Source organism: Denticeps clupeoides, chromosome 5 (assembly GCF_900700375.1).
Source record: "Denticeps clupeoides chromosome 5, fDenClu1.1, whole genome shotgun sequence".
Classification (NCBI taxonomy): Eukaryota; Metazoa; Chordata; class Actinopteri; order Clupeiformes; family Denticipitidae; genus Denticeps; species Denticeps clupeoides.
The window spans coordinates 9538825-9555445 of record NC_041711.1 but is presented as its reverse complement, the minus strand read 5'-3'; the positions used below and the strand labels follow the sequence as shown (position 1 = coordinate 9555445).

Here is a 16621-nt window from a genome sequence, read left to right as displayed (position 1 = left end):
CACACGGAGCTGGACGCACAGCTGGAGATGGTGGTATGTGTGTGGCATGGGGGGTGGTGGGTGACGTCATCACGCGGCAACATGTGCCATGGCTCATCGGGGAGAAAGTGCTCCACCAGAATGGGTGACGCGTCTCTCCGCTGGCGTCCGCTTTCCTCGCGCCGGGCTGCGTCCTTCGCCCGCTTCTTCTCTGCCTTTTTCCTCTACGCTTTTGTGGGGAGCACCGACATTCTGTCACGACCGTGAGCTGACGGGGAGAGAATCGCAGAGGCAGGACATTCGGGAAAGGGATTTTATTATAAAGACAAGGGAAATGGGAAATAAAGGGGAACAACATAAACAAACCCACAGGCGTGTGGCGATTGCCAGAACTCAAAATACAAAACATACACGGTTGCCAAGTCAAGTTCACGAAAATGTCGGCACTCCCGAAGGGGCGGAAATTCCCGGCTTTTAAGTGCTGTCTGGATGCCGTCATGAGTCCAGGTGCCGTCAATCCTGACACTGAGCAAGACACCTTACCCTGAGTGTCTCCAGGGACTCAAGTGATCTGCACTGAGGGATGAAACACTGTAAAAAATGTCAAGACTATTGGCAGGCATTAAGATGCAACTAGGCGATGTCCTAATGTTTGTAGTTTTGATTTAGGCATGTTGAGTTGACCTCTTTTACGGGCCTTTTTCATTTATCTGGGTTCTTTGAAATGTTTATTGTTTGGGTGATAAAACCCTGCTTTCCAACAAAATATCTGGCGTTATGGGGTATCTAGTGAAGCCAACTGAAATCATGTGACCAGCAAGGACCATTGACAGGAGACAGATTTAGATATACACACAGGTAATGGGAATCAGGCATGGTTAACCAGCACAAGGACATGGCACAGGGTGGTGCACCAGGTCATGCACCAGGTCATGACAATGGTATTTTAATTCCCCATTCTTTGAGACTTCTAGGAATAAACTCCTCCTTTATTCAGGTGTTATGTAAAGTAGTAGCCGGCAGCTACAGACTTGAATGGAGTTGTCACTAGGATACCTGGCTGTGTTTTGTCATTTCTTGGTGTGCCTGTCACATGAGCATTTAGCGATAAATGCGATCAAGGGTAGTGTGACAGTCTCTGTGTTTGAAGTGAAGACATATGAAGACCAGAGCAATATAACAAATGAAATCAAAGTTATATATGGAGTGTGAACAATTGAGTATTAATCCTACTTATGATCAACCCCATTTTCAAGTACTTATATATTCATACCTTTTCAGTATTTAACCATTCAGTATATAAACCATGAATGATGAACAGGGTGGCCTCATGCGGGGACGCCCACGCACCCCCTGGTGGGTATATACCCATACCCAATAACATGTGATGCACTGTGTGTTCTGAAAACTTTCAAAAGCAGCCTAAAATGGCTCCAGTAATTTCAGCCACAGTAGCTGTCATGTCAGACAACACAAGCCAGCCTCCATATGTTCTCTCCCCATTTCATTGGTTGTCCTTAGTTATATTGGTAGGTAATGACCGCTGCTGAACAGGAATGGGGTGTTAGTAGTTTAGTGGGTGGCACACTCACCCATGAACCAAAAGCCCCAGGTTCAAACCCCACTTACTATGATGCGTCCCTGAGCAAGACATTTAACCCCGAGTGTCTCCAAGGGGACTGTCTCCAAGGGGACCAGACTAGGGCGTCTGGTAAATGCTGTAAAAAAAAATCCCACATGAGCTGCATTTTTGGAGATTGTGTGACCCAGCTGTCTAGCCATCACAGTTTGATTGATTTCTTGACTATTGTTTCCGCTTCCCACACATCAACATCAAGAGCCAAATGTAATCAGTTTTACTCACATCAACTCGCAGTGGTCATGCTATGCAAATCTGTTGTCAGTTTACATAAATACAAAGGAATGGGATTTAGTAGAAACTGACCTGTCCGGAATTGTCAGTTTAGAGATTTACAGCAAGTAGGCTTCACACGCAATTGCATCTTATATTTAAGAGCGAACTTCCCCATTGGTGAAACATATAACATTCCATTGTTGCTCCCTGAATGGCTGAAAGCTTGTCCACACGCAAAGGGGGAGAAAAGAGAAAGAGGAGGAAGAGTGTAGATGCTGGGAAGTCCAACCCACAAAGCTATTAAGAAAAAAAAGAGCACGATGAAGACTGACATTGAAGACAGACTTCCACTGCAGAAACAACTTGGCTCATTTCATGTACTATGATAAAGAAAGTTCACTGCATATTCAAATCTAATATACTGCATGGTGAGTATTTATTTAACAATTAACAATTTCTAAAAGGTATATAGTCTGAATATTTTAATTTAAGTGTTTTCTAATCTTACTTTCTTACTTCTACATTTCTAAATGTGTTTCCTTGTATGTTTTAGATATCTTCACTGTGGATATCCTCTGATGAACACCTTTTGATTTTCTTTGCCTACAAAAGTGAATAATCCATGAATAATTGTGAAAATGGATAATTCCTCGGCTGACAATTGTACGAATGTGGACGAGACGGTAAAGCATTATTACTTGCCCGTCATGTACAGCATCATCTTTGTCGTTGGCCTGGCGGGGAACCTGACCTCCCTGGTGGTCTACTTATTCAAGGTGCGTCCCTGGAAGAGTTGCAGCATCATCATGGTCAACCTGGCTGCCACAGATCTTCTGTTTGTCCTCAGCATGCCATTCCTGATATATTACTACAGCTCGGGAGACTCGTGGAAGCTGGGCGATTTCATGTGCCGCTTTGTCCGCTTCGGCTACCACTTCAACCTCTATGGCAGCATCCTCTTCCTCACCTGCCTGGCCATCTTCCGATACTTAGTAGTGCTGCATCCCCTGAAGGTAATTGAGTATCAGAGAGTCAGGTGGGGGGTGCTGGCTTGCCTGGTGATCTGGGCTCTGGCAGCAGCTGAGATCGGCCCCATGATGACCATGATCACTCTGGTGGAGCAGAACAACAAGACTCAATGTCTGGATTTTGCCAGCAATGACCCAGCGCAGGTGTGGTGGTACAGCTGGATTCTGGCGGTGTTCGGCTACTTCGTGCCGTTGGTGGTGGTGTGTGTGTGCTACGCATTCATTGCACGGGAGCTGAATAAAGGCCCGCACATACAGAGCCCTCAGCGCACCCGAGCCCGACGACTCACCATGGTCGTGATTATCTGCTTTGTGGTTTGTTTCATGCCATTTCACATTCTCCGAGCGCTCCGGGTGGACACGCGGCGCAGGCCGGACACGCCATGCATGCTATTGCACGGGGTGAACGCCGCCTATGTCATCTCTCGTCCCCTGGCAAGCTTCAACTCCATCTTCAACCTGATCCTTTACACACTGGCTGGAGACCATTTCCAGCAGGCTTTACAAAGCCTCGTACACGGCAAGCGCTGGAGAAGGATGAAAGCTCACATGCACATAATGGTTGTCAACCGGCCTGCCCTCAACCACACATGACGCAGGCATGCAGAATTTCTTGTGACTTTTACGTAAGCGTTTCAGACTTGTTTCGTGATAAAGACTCCAGATAATCAACAATGATGAGGGATATTGGCTTTCGGGAAAAACTGGTTCTTTATTACAAAAGATAAAGAGCACAATTATTCACTGTGTTTAAATATATCCCTTGGTAAGTATGTATTATATACTTGTAATTTAATATACATATAGGTACATATAATTTACTGATGTTACTCTGTGCAAATGTGCAAGAAAAAATTAAAATAATAGTTCTGATCATGCATTATGCTGTACTGTCTTTATGCTGTTTAAATAATTTTCTTAAAATATACGGCAAAAAGTAAATAACAGCTATATTTTAAATGTGTAACAACATTGGCCTAAACCTCATCTAGATATCCAGAGTTTAAGCCAAAAATGCAATACCAGTTTTGCTGAATCTGTTAACATGCTAGTAATAAATAGTAATAGTAAATGTACTGGTTTAGTTTTGGGAGTGTTTCCCACATCCCTCCAAACAAACCATTTCATTAAGTCCCCTGTTTGGGAAGTCACCTTCTCCCAGAAAGTTGTTCTCTATTTCTGCACAGCTCTATAAACAAACTCAATTAAAATAGCATTTTAAGTGGATGTGGTTTTTGGATGTGGATGTCCATTTTTTTCAATTAAACCAAACACAGACATTGCGTGTGTGTGTTTTGGGGTGGGCTGATGGAACTGACCAATCATCACGTCTGATGTGCTGGTTAGCCAGTTCATCAGCTGTTAGGGAATTTCATTTTATGTTATCCTTTATTCATTTATATCCATTTAAAAGTTATTAATTTAATGTTGTTGTTTACTCAATATATTCCGATATATCCAACTAACCAGCATATAAACATATTTAATTAATGGTCACATTAATGGTCAGTCTGGGTCAGTCTGAAGACTGTATCATTACAGACAGGCATCGCTGAAGGTCTCTTGTACATTGACATTTAAGGCATTTATCAGACACCCTTATCCATAACACCTTAAAATAGTTACAGGGACAGTCCCCCTGGAGACACTCAGGGTTAAATGTCTTGCTTACCCACTAGGCTACTACTACCCTACCACTCTAGTTGTAGATACAATGATGCATGATGGAGAGTTCCACTCTTGCGCTATACTAATACCGCCTTCTAATATCTACTGTATAAAAGGAACAGACCACCTGTTCCACTTCAGACAATGTCGTTGTCACAGCAGCCACAATGCAGATGATCTTCCCTTTAAGAGTAAATTACTGGACTGGCAAAATATTTTTCTGATGACACACAGCTTAGTGTTGCAAACCACGGACAGTTTCTAGTATATTTCCATTGGTGTGAAGGCTTTTTTTTTCTGCGGCAGAAACTAGGGTACGTTACACTCCTCACACAAGTTGTGTTTGGATGTTCCAGCACAGTAAAACCACAGTGACCTAAATATATAGAAAGGCCGAGTTAAGAAAATATGTTGGTTAAAACCCTACTGGACAACTTTCCAGATGTAAACTGAAGAATGGTACGTTTGTATTTGATATAATATAGTTGAGCAGTGAATGGGTCAAAAAGAGCTGACTGTGCATATTACATAACATGTTGCTTAACCTGATTAAACAAGAACTGCCACAAAGGTAGGAGTCTGCATAATTTTATCCACAGTGCAGTGCTGTCAGAAAGAAGCAACACTTGAGCTTTTCTGTCATTTCGACTAAAGAAACCGTGTATAGAAACAGCGTGAGAAGGAGATGGAGTGAGACGGTCTGTTTGATCACTATTGAGAACTACAGAACCTCGCGTGGAGCAGCGTACAAGGACATTTCAACTTGCCGTGAATAGTTCAGAGGCACAGCACGTTTTATTCTTACTAGTTGTCCTGTTTGTATTAGCTGGCAGATCAGAGTGAAAAGAATAGGGCTGGGCAAAACAATTATTTTTTAAACGATCAATCTAGTGATTATTTTTACAATATATTGATTAATCTAATAATTCAATATTCAAAATGGGTTTGATTCATTGAATAAAAAAAGTCACCCAGAGTACTTTCTCCGAAAACTGAATGGCTCAAATAAATTAGGGGCTTGAATACAGAAATTTTTTTGTCTTTAATTAAAATTAACAGCAGCGATGAGAGCCAGAAGCCCTTCCTAAACCCACAGGAACACAGCATAAGTATTTCAGGAAAGTATTTAATGTATCAACTGATCAGATCAACTGAAGGTGTAGGCGATTTTACCATAGGCACACCTTTTCGGAAGGTGATGATATTTAGTCATAAATTACACAGAAAATGAACATTAGCATGACACATCGGCCGGCTTTTTACAATTGCCAAGGTTCGTCACATCTTTGGCATCCTGCATGACATTAGTACATTGATTTTCCGCCTACTCGCGTTCCTTGACGTGTTTGATGACATTGATGCCAATGATGCCAATAATGACTTTGACGCATTGCCCCAGCCCAAGAGAGAAAATGTGGTGAACACATTCAGGCAAATGTGTAGCCACTCTTATAAAGGGTGCATTTTAATAATTCGTTTTTTCGTCCAGAGTTTTGTTGTGTTCCTCTTGTGTTTTATCTGCCACGGTGGGTCAGTGCAGAAGCATTTTTGATAGACAGTTGTCATTTTGCTGTGGTTTGTGGTTTCATATGCCACACACTGTTGTAACTGGAGCTAAGCTGGAACTGCAACTCGCAAACTTGAGCTAAGACTAAAGTTAGAAGAAGCACAGCTGAGCACCTCAAAAAGGTAACCTGTAACAGTTCAGGTCCGTGTGCCATGTTTTGGGGCAGTTTTGGAGAAAAAAGTCAAGAAGAGTAACACTCATGCAGATACTGGGATTTTCATTTTACTCAACATTTATTTACCTTATTATGCCGGCTTGAATGACCCTATATGTTCAGACATGAAATGGTAATACAATGAATAGGGGCTCCTCCTGAGGGGAGGGTGCGTGGGGAAGCAACAGAGCTGGGTCCTCCGGTAGCCGGTAAGCAGGGTGAGCCAGGCATGGCTGCACGTTACCAGAAGGCACCAACCGGGGGTGCAATAAGTGGTCGGACGGTCCGGGCAGGTTGGGAGTGAAGCAAGAAGCGTCATTGGGGATGTGTGGGGACGGGGCCTGCACATCCCTGGAAGGTTCGGCCCTGATTTTTGTGTGCAGGTTGGGAGTTCTGGCAATCGCCACACGCCTTCCCAGTATGTTTCCTCTGCATGTACACGTGACAATAGATGAAGATTTACCTCTCCTCACCAGGTTATGACCTACAATGTACTGTTCATAAGAATATCAGGCCAGTTTGAAATTTGTCTTCCATTGTGAGGGTTGTCCTCTCTGCACATGTGCAAACACAGAAGTGTCGGTTTGTTCAGCTGAGCCATACACAAGCAAACCTTTTAAACGTGGTCTCGCCTACTTATGACTGGAACAACAGGGAGAAAAGTTAGATATAATGATAAATCAAATGAATTTTGAATGAATGAACACCCCCATTTATGAAAGTTGCGCCATACCCGATGATGCACCACTGCCTCTATTTAAATTTTTCTGCACACCAAATGGCCAAAACAGCACGTTTCGCTTTATTCAACATCACTACTGATGTGGGCTCTTCTTCATATTGCTTGTGTATTGTGAGCAGTCAGGTCCCATCGGACCATACAGTGTGTGTACATGAGCTTTTTTTCGCATGCCATTTATCTTTGCAGTTTGAGCTGGGTGTTTACCGCACAACAGGAAATGACCAGGAAAACCGCACAGTGTAAATGAGCACAAGGCTACATTTGTAAAGTCAATGGGGGACTTGTCTTCTGACAGTTTCAGTGTCCTAGAGAAGTGTTACTTTTTTGATCCCACAAGCACCATTGTCAGCCTGTCTGTTGCATAGAACTGACTGGAGGACCCAGACACAAAGTAAAGTTTATTCACTTTCTACCCCAGCAGCTCACAAAAGGAAAGTTAATGCTGAGAGATGCATCCTTTTTCAACTATGTCAACCCTTTAAGTTTAGTAAGAATTAATATTGTTGGGTTTAAATATATTTGATGTAGGCCATCCAATTAAGGTAAATGTTATCTTTTTAGTTAACAATCTAATGAGGAATATTTTATTATTTTATTTCCTCCCTGAGAGATTGCCACCTTATCATGATCAAGGGATCTGTGTGCCTCAGTGACACCAAGGTCAACCTTCAGGTAGGACACAGAAGTTGAACAGGTCTTAGGGTAGTGGCCTGACAAAGTGTACATCCAGGTAAATGACAAAAACACTTATCCAGAATACCCCACCACGTTCTCGCCTCCATTGCCACTGTGTGCCCCCTTCACATTTCTGTATACCCCCTCATATATGCCTGTCTAGAACCAGCCCTGCATTTCAAAATTTATTGCAAAACCAAAATTTCCAGAAGGGCGTATTGAACCATGCCCCTAATTTGACTGCAGTCAAGCATGTAAATTCTGGAAATGTTGCCCACATTCTGCCCAAGTGCAGTAAATGGAGGAGGGAATAACCCGCCACATGACCAGAGTCATGGTAAATCCGAGAAATGTGAGATACTGGGAACTGTAACTCTGACCTAAAAGTCTATATCAGCCACACCCAAGAATTCCTGACCTGTCAGTTTAACATTTCTGGAATACTTTACAGGACAGCAGTCTTTTGTTAAGGAATACTTAACTACTTACAGGTGCTTTTTCACATACAGTAGCAATATGGTGATCCAATTATGAACCACAGTAAAAGTAACTCAAAGAAAAATAATCTTTATTAACAATTGCATTGGGTGTATATTAAGAATTATGCATTAATCTTTCTCGACATTAACAAAATTACAAGGAGAAATATACAAAGAGAAATATTCCTAAGGAATACACCAGAATAAGACCTATGTTGAGGATGGCCTTTGTTCTTGGAGGTTCATGTAGCATTGCTAAAATTGGCTCCTTGTCCTCTTCCAACGGTTTCTTCTGGATTTTTGCCTCTTCCTGCTTAAAGCCACAGAACCACTCCAAAATTTTCATACATTTGCCATCTTGTCCCTCTCCTGCTGTCTCTTCATTGTCTGAGGCATCAGTAGGGGATTCCAAATGGGTATTCCTATTCAGTGATAGACCCTTATGGCTTTGAACGGTCAAGTGATTGTCAGTATCATGAGAAATGTCATTTGCAATCAATAAATTCAAAGCCACACTTGTCTCAGCAGTAGGGTGATTGGAGGCCCTGGTCTGGAGTGGGGGCTTACAGTCTTTACATCTCCATATGGTTGTGGTGAGAGTCTGCTCTTTGCCTGGCGGAGGTGTACAAAGGCTGACAAACACTGTGACCAGGCATGAGATCCAAAAAAGTCCTGCAGCCACATACATAAAGTGAACATCTCTGATGAAGGTGGGGCGATTGTCAGGCTCATTGCAGGGGGGCTCTCTGTAAACAAAAGCTAGGATCAACCTGAGCGCTCCTAAAACCAACCCAACAATCCCGCCCCAGAAGGCACCAGATTCATTGCATCGCTTCCAGAAGACACCAAGCAGGAACATAGCAGCCACAGGTGGGGTGAGGTAATCTGAAACCTCTTGGATGTAAAGGAACATCTGGCCACCTTGCATCGCAATAATGACTGGTACCCAGGCAATGCTGATCACCACCATGAATGCCACAAAGAGTCGTCCCACTATCATGAGCTCCTTTGAGGATGCACGCTGCCTGAACATTTTGTAGATGTCGAGGGTGAAGATGGTGCTGGCACTGTTGAAGATAGAGTCCAGGTCACTCATGAGGGCGGCAATCATGACAGCCATCATCAACCCCCGAAGGCCCACTGGCATTAGTTCCTTCACCAGCCTTGGGTAGGCTATGTTGGAACAGCCTGAATGGCTGCCACACACGCTCTTACAGTGTTCAGGGTCAATGCAGGCCACTGCATCTGGATAAAGGATGCGGGATATCATACCTGGGATTACAATAATAAACATAGGTAGGATCTTCAGAAAGCCTGCCATAAGTGTCGATCCTTTGGCATGGGCTACATTTTTGGCGGCCAGAACCCTCTGTACAATGACTTGATCTGCACACCAGTACCAGATCGATGCTGGGGTTTGACCAAGGAGAAAGCCTGGCCATGGAAGGTCTTTATCTAATGGGCCTCGGAGTATCTTGAATGACTCTGGCTTGGGGTCAATATTGCAGAAAGGACTGTAGCTGATATTAAACATTAACGTGATGGCGGTGACATTCGGCCTGGCTTCCATGTATCTCTCTCGCAAGCCACTAAGACCCCCAACCTTTAGCAGGCTGAAAGCCGCCAGGATCAGAGCTCCAGCAATCATGAGGAAGGCCTGAAGTGTGTCAGTGTAAATGACAGTCACCAATCCTCCAGTGATGGTGAGCAGAGCAGTCATGCTGATTAACAGAACAATAGACACATACAGGTTCCAGCCCAAGGACTCTTGAATAAAGAGAGCACCAGAGTATAAGTCCACAGAGAGTTTGGTGAAAATATAGAGGGGGAGGGAAAGAGCGGCAAAGTAAACCTTTATTCGCTGTCCTCCGAACCTTTTTGAGAGGTACTCGGGCATTGTGTATACCCCGGAGTGGATGTACACAGGGATAAAGACCCAGCCAAGCACCTGGAGAATTAAGATTGCATTGAACTCCCAGGCTGCTACCGCGAAGCCACTGGTAGCTCCGGATCCTGCCAGGCCGATGAAATGCTCACTGCCAATATTGCTAACAAACAGGGAAGCCCCAATGACAAACCAGTTCATGGAGCGGCCAGCCAGGAAGTATCCACTGACTGTACTACGGTTGGCCTTCCACATTGAAAAGAGGCCAAAGCCTAGGACCAGAATAAAGTACAGAGCCACAACAACAATGTCTGCCACTTCCATGTCTGCCATGGTGGTAAACTTTGCTCTGTAAATGATGGTCTGAAATAAGTGCTTAAGGCGGTTTTTGGCCTGAGTAGTAGGTGTGATGTCTGAATTTATTGACTACTGCTCTAACATTTATTCTGCCCCCCATATATTTTTATTGATTCGGTGTTTTATTCTTGCAAGTTGAGCAGATTTTTGACATCTGAAACAGAACAAAGACAAAATTGGCAATTTACATCAAAGAAGAGAAGAGAAGAGAAAACAGAAGGTAAGAAATGTTGCTAGCAAACATACATACATACATACATACATACATAATACATACACTAACAGCATTTCCATACTCTATACTCTAGCTATACACTGACCTTAAAATAACACTATCACCATTAATAGGTGAATTGAATAGCATTGATTATCTTGTTATAATGGCACATGGGTGAACATGAGTTGGAAGCATAAAAAAAAGCATACGTCTAAAAAATCATACGTCATAAGTCTAGCGCCAATGGGCCAGTGCTGTTTTTGCAGCAATATTAGATAGATGTCATAATGTTCAGGCAGATCAGTGGTACAGTTAAAAAAAAATTTTTTTTTTTTTTTTTTTTTTTTATTATTTTAAATAGATCTGAATACCTGCCGTGTTATACCTGCTTTTTTGCGGTTTTCACAATTCTTGCCTGGTTGTCTCAGCTTTGAATCTTGTAGAGTATTGTAGCTTGTAGAGTCAAAAGGTTTTAATGTCAAAAATATTTCTGACTCCGTCAATAACCAACCGAACCATAGAGTATAAGTAAAATATACTCACTGCAAGTCTCATAATGGTTGTATGAGTACATGTCGTATCATTATTGTGTGAAGGCTCACAGGACCATTTTAAATGGGTGCTTTCAATATCTGAAACATTAAAAATTTCATTACAATACAAATACTCCTTTACAAGGTAGGGGTGTGTATTGGCATATGAAACGTATCACGATACATGGATCACAATTATATCACGATAAACTGTGATACTGTGCATATTGCAATATTCTACAGTTCACTGAAAATGTAAAAACAGGGCTGAAATACAAGATGCTGTGATTGGTCTGTCATATGTTGAGATTTCACTCAGCCTGAAATGCCAGACAGTAAAGTACCCAGCTGTACAGCGGCATCTACAACAGTGGAGTAACATTCTGATTCTCATCCCTGCTGATCTCAGAAAAACGCTCGACAGCGCCACCCGGTGGATTAAATATGCATACAAATTAATTGATATTCCATGTCCCTTTACCGATACAATATCACCACCTAACATATCATGATGTATTGCTGTATCTATATTTTCTAACACCCCTACAATAGAATATTATGCTTTAATTCTGCACTGACAGGACAGACATTTCTGTCTAAACTGATCTTTCTTGAAAGTAAGATCTGAAACTTTAATGACAATATTCCGAAGACAGCAGTTCACATTAAATAGCCACGATCAATGCAGTAAATTTTATCCATTAAGTAATTAATTCTCCATAATTTCTAAAATTTCAACAAGAGGAACCACAGAAAACAAGAATGATTCATTCAGTTCACAGACATTTCAAGTCCTTAGGTAAAGTGAAGATGGTGCATATTTGAAGTATTATTCAGGAGCCCAACCAGCAATGTCAAGATGCCAGACGAGAGCTGTTTGATTGTGAGCCATCAGTCTGTGGATGTACCTGTCCAACCTGTTAATCTCTCTGTCTCTCTCATTGTAAAAATTCTTTGTGATCAACTTATTCACAATTCACTTTAGTGAAAAAAAAGTCAACCTTGAAGAACCTAAATACTTGTATGTGTGATATTTATCCATACATGTACATAAACATAATGAAATAAAAATCAAAGTATGATGTTCAATTAGTTTAATATCAACACATTACTATGTGTTGCATGCATGCATTACTAATGCATTACTAATTATGGAATAAAAAATAGCACTTAATTTATTGCCTGTGTCATTATATTTAAATTTATTTAAAGTAAAATTTATGCAGCATAAAAGTGCATGGTGTCTACATTAAATAATACTGTTAAATGAAAAAGTTACTTGCATGTGGCTCTGCTGGTGCTCGACGAGAAGAAAAGCTGAACTGCTCTTCACCACCCAGGGCTTTCTGTAGCCCCGCCTCCTTCGTGGCCAGCCCACGCGTGGGGTTCCATGTTTATTTCCACCGTGAGCTACTTTTCAGTGCAGCCTGGGATTTTCGTGCTTTATTTTGACATTTTTTTAACATTATTAACATCATATTTTATACATATGTATGTAGTTGTTATATATATGTATAATAACATCATGTATAACAAAAAGCTTCTTTCTCTCACTTTAATTATTGGTGAGGACGATGATGATAAAGCAATAAACACTAAAAACTAATGAATAGAGTTTTGTGCTATTATCCTAAAGTTTATTATATGAAAAAGTGGAATTAAGCATGTGGGGTTGGTGTTATTTTTATTATTACCACCAGAGGGCAGCGTTGCCATTAAAATTGAGCAAACAATTAACAGGGTTGATATTTGACGTCAAACATCTTATAAAAAAATATAAAACTATAAAAATTATAAAACAAAAATATAACTTTTTTTTAGACACGACAGTTTTTGTTTACTATAGTAAATGTTCTATAGAAATGCTAAAATAGAAAGTTAAAGACTTGTTGTAATAAATTGTAAAAGATTGTTCATGCATTTTAGTTCTTTTTTAAACTCTAAATAGTAAAAAAAATGTGTCAAAAAGTGAAGAGATTACTTTTTCTGTGTGACATCAAAGAGGAGACACTTCAAAAGGTCAAATGCAAGCATGCCTTCCTTCACCATGGAAACACCTTGTGTGCCATCATGACCTCTCCACAGCAGTGGCCTGAGTGGAGAGTGGAACTTGTGTGAAATGTCTGTGGAGAAAGAGACGAGTGACTCCTGACCTCAGCATGGCATGATGAGAAGTTTATTTCTAAGGTTTTGGAAACTAAGGTTTTGCTGTCTCTTCTGATTCAACATTCTGTAGAAGTCTGTGTTTTATTATCAGCAGTAACTCAAGATGTCTTACAGAAAATACAATTTTTTTGTAAATGAATTGGTAGAGTTGGTTCCAACATGTTCATCAAATGCTATTTAGAGAGAACATTACATGATTTATATTTCAGGGGAAGATTAATTTTCAGATCCACTCATGCAGCGTCTACTATCAGGACGCCAGTCAGCACTGGCAGAAGGTTCAGATTCTGAATGTAGAAAACCTTATTTCTGTACAGCTCTGTACAGAAATGTGCAATTTCTTTTTTGATGCAAGGCTGGTAAAAGGGGTTCACAGTAAACAAAATTAATTTTAATTAAATGAATCCCAGTGGACTCTGATCAGCAGATGCCATTCGAGAGGAAGAAAAAATAGCACTCATCTTTGGGCACTAGGTGATCATTAGCAGAGCTGAGATTGACTAAGATTCAGACTTTTTTAATGGGCACCCTTCCTTGCGGTAGGCTTATACCAATAAGACTCAATCTGTCATTCTCAGTGGATTAGAAAATGTGGAATTGTTGTGGAATAATAGCATTGACTTAACTGCTCTGAAACTGCAGTACAGTAACATGATATTAGACGAAGATAGAGAACAGTAGATGGATTTTGTTCACTACATACAGTAGCTGACCAAGAGATCTCTAGCTGTGACATTCACAATTGCCTTGCGACTAAAAGCACCAGTAATGTCACAGATTTTTGAATGGTTGTGTGTGTGTGTGTGTGTGTGTGTGTGTATGTGTGTGTGTCAATGTCTGACATTTATAGTCCCTTTTCGAAAAGAATGACAACGGAAGACCAGTCATGCATCGAAATTGCCTTGAGGACATGGTGTTTCCTGATGTTTATTAGACTCCGCAGAGGAATTCATGTTAATGCTTTAAAAGCACTTAATGCTGTTTACTGCGGTGAAGATGTAGTCTGGTAAAGCTGCTCTCAGTATAAACACCCAGGCAGATGGGGGTTTTGTGACTGAATGAGTTAATAGACCTTGTGGGATGTTCTATGCCATTTCTTCCTAATGAAAGATGTTTAACGTGAGGTCTCTGTGAGATGCTAAAGGATTGAAAATGAAGCTGAGTAGGAGGCATTCTCTTTTGGAAGGGTTATTCTGCACTTGAACAATACATTTTTGTAAATGAATGTTTTCTAATTTCATCCATCATGTCCCCTCTCTAGCCCGGAGTTGGACTATAACTGTCAAGCTTGGCATTGTCATTTCTCGTCCAGGCTGTGGGGCTTGTGAGTGGGAGGCAGCATTATGCTGGCTGGACCTCTCCTCCAGAGAACAGACTTCTGCTGCAACACCAGCATCTCAGACTGGCGCTCTCAACATGTGTGTGAGTTTGTGTGCCCATGGCACAGCTAGAGATTACAACCAACCGATTTTAATTAACAGGTCTGTTATCTTTCGATATAAACACAGCAACATGAAGGCACATGCATGCATGCACAGATACATGCATCCAAGCAGGCAAACACACATTTCTTGCTGACCTGTATTTCTGTTGCTGCCGGTGTTGCCATAGGCAGGACAGGCAGACAATGGTCATCTGTCTGAGCAAACCTGACTCAGGTTTAACATTTACACTACAGACAGTAGAGTCTGGACAGTTGACCTCAGCCTTACACTCACTTGGGGGCTGGGAACTGAAACAACATACACTTACATAAGTCACAATGGATAAACCGAATGGACTGGATAAGCTTCTTTTCTGAGTGTCTGGGGCACAATTTTGTACAATGTTGGTGTACGATTTAAATGTCCTAAAACATTATAAGTATTAAAAACAGTGTGTGCAAAGTAGAATTAAATAGCATCCAATCTGGCAACACATCGACCATCAGAGTGCTAATGTTGTAAAATACTAGACATGAATCCATTCCAAGAGAAATCGTTCTCTTGCCATGTCAACAGCGTATTTTTTGTGAGAATATAAAAAAATGACAATTTTAAAGTAGCTAATCATTAGTATTAGTTTAGCCTTTTTATGACTTTTAAAAAATTGAAGAAGCTTTTACAAAAGTGATATTATGTACAAGACAAAGAACTGAGGCAATGTTATATAAGATACAGATGTTATATGAATACAGATAACAGTGTAAGGTTATATAAAATTGTGGGGTTAAAAAAATATTAAAATAAGATAATCCTTTAAAACTTAAGACAGTGAAATTTGTATAAATTAAAACAATCAAACAGCCAAGACAATGTACAGTATAAATATAAAACATTTACTATCACTTTAAACAGTTTTTTTGCAGTGGTATAAAATTGTGTACTGTAAAAACCTGATTAATTATACCCCATTGGAAGAAAATGGCACAAAAATCCGGAATTTTCATCTTGCATTGGTTTGATGGTAATACATATTTTAAAAGACAAAAAATGTCACAATGCAGTTTCACAAAAATAACTAGAAATTACAATAATATAATAATAACAACAACAACAGTTTTAACACCATAACAGTAACAGCAAAAGCATAACAGTGCCTGTGTCAGTCCGGTTCACACAGTTGTTACATGTGCCAGAGTGGTGCTGCAGTACAATAACCTCCCTCAGAAATCTTACCCATAATTCTATTGGGTGTGAGCACCACCCATCTGGTCCCCTTCACAAGAGACTTTTCTTTTCTCTGTATCAGATAAGTGCTCTGAGCAGATGAGGAGAGCGAATGTGTGCATGGCTGTGTGTGTGTGTGTGGAGCAGGACATGCCGGGTCTTCTTTTGAAAGACGGGGGGACCGGGTCTTTTGTCTCAGCGCCTGAATACTGATAAACGATAGCCTCAGGGAATGAGAGGGACAATACCACACAGACACATTGGAGCAAGATCCCACCACCCGCAGGCTGGAGGAGGAGGACAGTAGAGGGGACCGTCCCACAATTCATTTCAGCTCCACTTCCTCTGGAGTGGAACAATGCTTGAGCAGGAACGGAACTGCTGGGGGCCCTTTGTCACGGGCCAAAGGCACAAGATCAACTCTGTAATGGACCGGCCTCACAGCTAGAATATTTCAGTCAGTCATTGCATACAGCATCTCATTCAGAAACACAAAATGACTGTAAACCACCATCGGTTGCACTGTATTTGTTAGCACCATACTTACTTTTAGTTTTAGTACAAACCCTGATCAACAATTGTTGGCAAAGTCATGGTCATCAGGTTAAAAAAGGAAGTGCTCTCCCACATCTATTCTTCATTTTAAAGCATTGCTTATTTCAAGGAAG

General features: G+C 41.1%; 2 protein-coding genes across 4 annotated transcripts; one reads left to right on the top strand and one right to left on the bottom strand.

Annotated features, from left to right (window-relative positions):
• The first annotated feature begins 2094 nt into the window (after window positions 1-2094).
• Window positions 2095-4080, top strand: LOC114790673 (2-oxoglutarate receptor 1-like). Of its 2 annotated transcripts, XM_028980918.1 has the most exons (3): window positions 2095-2262; window positions 2388-2517; window positions 2611-4080. In XM_028980918.1, the coding sequence occupies exons 2-3, from the start codon at window positions 2473-2475 to the stop codon at window positions 3454-3456; spliced, it is 891 nt and encodes a 296-aa protein (XP_028836751.1). In that variant the 5' UTR covers window positions 2095-2262; window positions 2388-2472; the 3' UTR covers window positions 3457-4080. The 2 variants fall into 2 exon arrangements, with proteins under 2 accessions (XP_028836751.1, XP_028836749.1); XM_028980916.1 differs by having other exon boundaries at window positions 2098-2262; window positions 2388-4080.
• Window positions 4081-8254: 4174 nt separating this feature from the next.
• slc5a3a (solute carrier family 5 member 3a) lies at window positions 8255-12439 on the bottom strand. 2 transcript variants are annotated; one of them, XM_028980914.1, is made up of 4 exons: window positions 12419-12439; window positions 11150-11238; window positions 10992-11059; window positions 8255-10543 (listed from the first exon to the last, which is right to left on the bottom strand). In XM_028980914.1, exon 4 carries the CDS (start codon window positions 10363-10365, stop codon window positions 8302-8304), a length of 2064 nt encoding a protein of 687 aa, XP_028836747.1. In that variant the 5' UTR covers window positions 10366-10543; window positions 10992-11059; window positions 11150-11238; window positions 12419-12439; the 3' UTR covers window positions 8255-8301. The 2 variants fall into 2 exon arrangements, with proteins under 2 accessions (XP_028836747.1, XP_028836748.1); XM_028980915.1 differs by lacking the exon at window positions 10992-11059 and having other exon boundaries at window positions 12419-12435.
• Window positions 12440-16621: the final 4182 nt, after the last annotated feature.

What these genes read in the sequence shown, in the direction of transcription:
- LOC114790673 (XM_028980916.1), top strand. Translation starts at nt 2,473, where the DNA reads ATGGATAATTCCTCGGCTGACAATTGTACGAATGTGGACGAGACGGTA.
- slc5a3a (XM_028980914.1), bottom strand. Translation starts at nt 10,365, where the DNA reads ATGGCAGACATGGAAGTGGCAGACATTGTTGTTGTGGCTCTGTACTTT.